We start from the raw sequence: 3317 nt of genomic DNA on the forward strand, positions 1-3317 counted from the left end.
GGAATGGGAACGGGAATGGGAGCAGGGGGGAACAGGAACGGGAACAGGAATGGGAATGGGAACAGGAGGAGGAATGGGAGTGGGAACGGAAATGGGAAGGGGATGGGAAGGGGATGAGAAGGGGAATGGGATTGGGAGCAGGAACAAGAATGGGAACAGTAACCAGGAATGGGAACAGTCACAGGAATGGAAATGGGAATGGGAACAGTCATTGGAACGGGAGTGGGAATGGGGAGGGGAATGGGAATGGGAATGGGAACAGTCATGGTAAAGGGAGTGGGAATGGGAACAGGAACGGTCATGGGAATGGGAGTGGGAATGGGGAGTGGGAAGGGGAATGGGAATGGGCACAGGAATAGGAATGGGGAATGGGAAGGGTCATGGGAATCAGAATGGGGACAGGAATGGGAACAGGAACAGGAACAATCATGGGAGTGTGAACAGGAATGGAAATGGGAACGCACATGGGAACAGTCATGGGAATAGTCCTGGGAATGGGAATGGGCAGGGCCTGATTGGCTGGGGGGGGGCTCAGCGCTGATTGGTCACTGAGTCCATACATTATGTGAGTCTGGGCTCTGATTGGTCGGGAGCTCTGCAGGTTGTGCTGTGCTGGGATTTGATTGGTCAGTGAGTCCACAGGCTGTGTGACTGAGTTCTGATTGGCCAGTGTCTCTCTAGGTTGTGTAATTCTGGATGCTGATTGGTCAGGGGAGCCATAGATTGTGCTGCTCTGGAATCTGATTGGTCAGCGGGTCTCTAGGTTGTGTTATTCTGGATGGTGATTGGTCCATGATTCCACGGCGTGTGATTCTTGATGTTGATTGGTTGAGAGATGTACAAGTTGTGTTGCTCTGTAATTTGATTGGTTCATGAGTCCGCAGCTTGTGCTACTCTGTTGCTGATTGGCCAAGAGTCTTGCAGTGCCAGGTGCTGATTGGTCAGTGCAGCTCTGGGTTCTGATTGGTCAGCAGCCCTACAGGTTGTGTGATTCTAGCTGCTGATTGGTCAGCGCATCCCAGCTTGTGCTGCTCTGGGCTCTGATTGGTAGATTGATTGATTGATTGATTGATTGATTGATTGATTGATGATCCCATTCTCCCCACAAAGCGGAGTTTCTCCCCCCAAAAAACTCATCCCATTTTTTGGAGTGTGTCAGGGATTAAAGCTCAGCTTTCCCGGCAGCTACGGAGCCTCCCGGGGGACGAGCGGAGCCGGGCACAGCTGGAAAATGGGGCACAGCTGGAAAATGGGACACAGCTGGAGAAGGGGACACAGCTGGAGAAGGGGACACAGCTGGAGAGCCGGGAGAATGGGGCACAGCTGGAAAATGGGGCACAACTGGAGAAGGGAACACGGCCAGAAAATGGAGCACAGCTGGAAAACCGGGCACAGCTGGAAAACGGGATGCTCCACGCCCTGCACCTCTGCGAGTGCTTCCTCGACCCCTACCAGACCTGGCGGCGGCAGCTGAGCGGGTGAGGGACCCCCCCTGCATCCCAAAATCCCTCTCCCGTTCTGGATCCCCCCCTCACCCTGCTCTCTTTCCAGGGAATCCATCAGCGCCAAGGAGAAGAGCAAATACAAGTTCGCCCCTGCCCCGCTGCCCCCCGAGTTCGGTGCCTTTTTCCAAGGTAAAACTGGGATGTGGGAAAGGGGAGGGTTGCTGTGGGATCCCTAAGTGGGGAGAGTGTCCAGGGATGGGGATGTTGGGATCAGGGAATATTTATAGGATCCATGGAGGGATGTTGTATTCAAGGGTAGGTATTGATCCAAGGACCTTAAAGGATCCCATATCTGCTCCAGGTTATCCTGTGCTTATCCCACAGATATGGGATCCCACACCTGTTCCAGGTTATCCTGTGTTATCCCACAAATATGGGATCCCACAAATATGGGATCCCACTCCTGCTCCAGGTTATCTGTACTTATCCCACAGACATGGGATCCCACACCCACCACAAGTTATCCTATGCCTATCTCAGGATTATTATAGGATTCCAGGGCAAATATAGGGTGCTGTTCCAGGTTACCCTATGCCTGCCCCAGAAATTTAGGATCCTGTACCTGGTCCCGTGTCCTGGGAAGAGGAACAGGATCCCAGAGCGGGAATTAAGCCCAGCACCACCTGCAGAACCCACAAAAATCAACACAAAGGGGGATTTTTATCAGGAAAGCCCCAAAAATCCCCTTTTAGAGGCAGCACCGTTGCAAAAATCCCCAAGAACTCCGCCCCATAAAGCCCCAGCTGAGCCTGAGTTTGGCAGAAATCCCCTTTTTTGGGGCCAAAACCCCGTTCCTGGCGCAAGCAGAGCTGGAAAACCTGGAGCATCCTCATCCTCTCCATCACCAGCAGGGTCCAGCACCCACATGGGATGAATTTGGGTAGGAAAGGGGTTTTTCCCTGGTTTTTGGGTGAAAAAATGATTTTTTTTCCCTATTTTTAGCTAGAAAAGGGCCTTTTTTCTGTTTGGTTTTGGGTTTTTTTGTTTTGCTGTTTGCTCCTGTGATGAAATCCTTCCCTCCTCATCCTCACAGAGAGTTTCCAAGGCGGGAAGCAGCTCCCAGAAACCATCCAGCTCCGGATTATCCATCTTTTTGGAGCCATCCTCTCCGGATCCAAGGTATCCTTGGGAGCTCCTCATTCCAGGGATAAACCCCAAAATTTTGTTCATTCCAAGGCTGGAATTAAACCAGCGAGTTTTCCAAAGCTTTTAAAAATCCTGTTTATTACTCCAGCCTTAAATTCAATGGGATCAGCTCGGAAACATTAAATTAAGTACTTAAATTCAGGCATTAAATTAAAATATTAAATAAATAATAAAATAAAACAAAATAATAAAACAAGACAAAATAATTAAAAATTAAATAAAATTAAAGTATTAAAATAAAACAAAACAAAATAATGAAACAAGACAAAATAATTAAAAATTAAATAAAATTATTTTAAACACTTATTAAATTAGGAATTAAAGAATGAAGTAGAACAAATAAAATAATAAAATAAAACAAAATAATTAAATAAAACAAATAAAATAATACAATTAATGAAATAAAAGAAATAATACAATAAGGCAAGATATGTAAATAATTAAGTTAAATAATCAAATTATTGAATAAGTAAAGTATTAAATAAAATTATTTTTAAACTTAAATAAATTTAAAATTTTATATTTAATTATATTTAAAACTTTATAATACTTAAACATCATTTAAACTTAATTATGAAATAGTTAAATATAATAATTAAATTACTGAATTATTTTCTTGGACTATTACATTCAATGATTAAAATTAATTAAATAATTAAGTTATGG

At 45.0% G+C, this 3317-nt stretch overlaps 1 protein-coding gene across 1 annotated transcript in view; it reads left to right on the plus strand.

Annotated features, from left to right (window-relative positions):
• The window catches only part of NBEAL2 (neurobeachin like 2), a 40827-nt gene that overhangs the window by 8246 nt on the left and 29264 nt on the right, over window positions 1-3317 (plus strand). Inside the window, 3 exon segments of the mRNA XM_031062807.1 lie at window positions 1186-1478; window positions 1552-1634; window positions 2539-2733. Coding sequence (XP_030918667.1) covers window positions 1186-1478; window positions 1552-1634; window positions 2539-2733 — 571 coding nt within the window.

The sequence above is a fragment of the Geospiza fortis genome, unplaced genomic scaffold, assembly GCF_000277835.1.
Source record: "Geospiza fortis unplaced genomic scaffold, GeoFor_1.0 scaffold178, whole genome shotgun sequence".
Lineage (NCBI taxonomy): Eukaryota > Metazoa > Chordata > Aves > Passeriformes > Thraupidae > Geospiza > Geospiza fortis.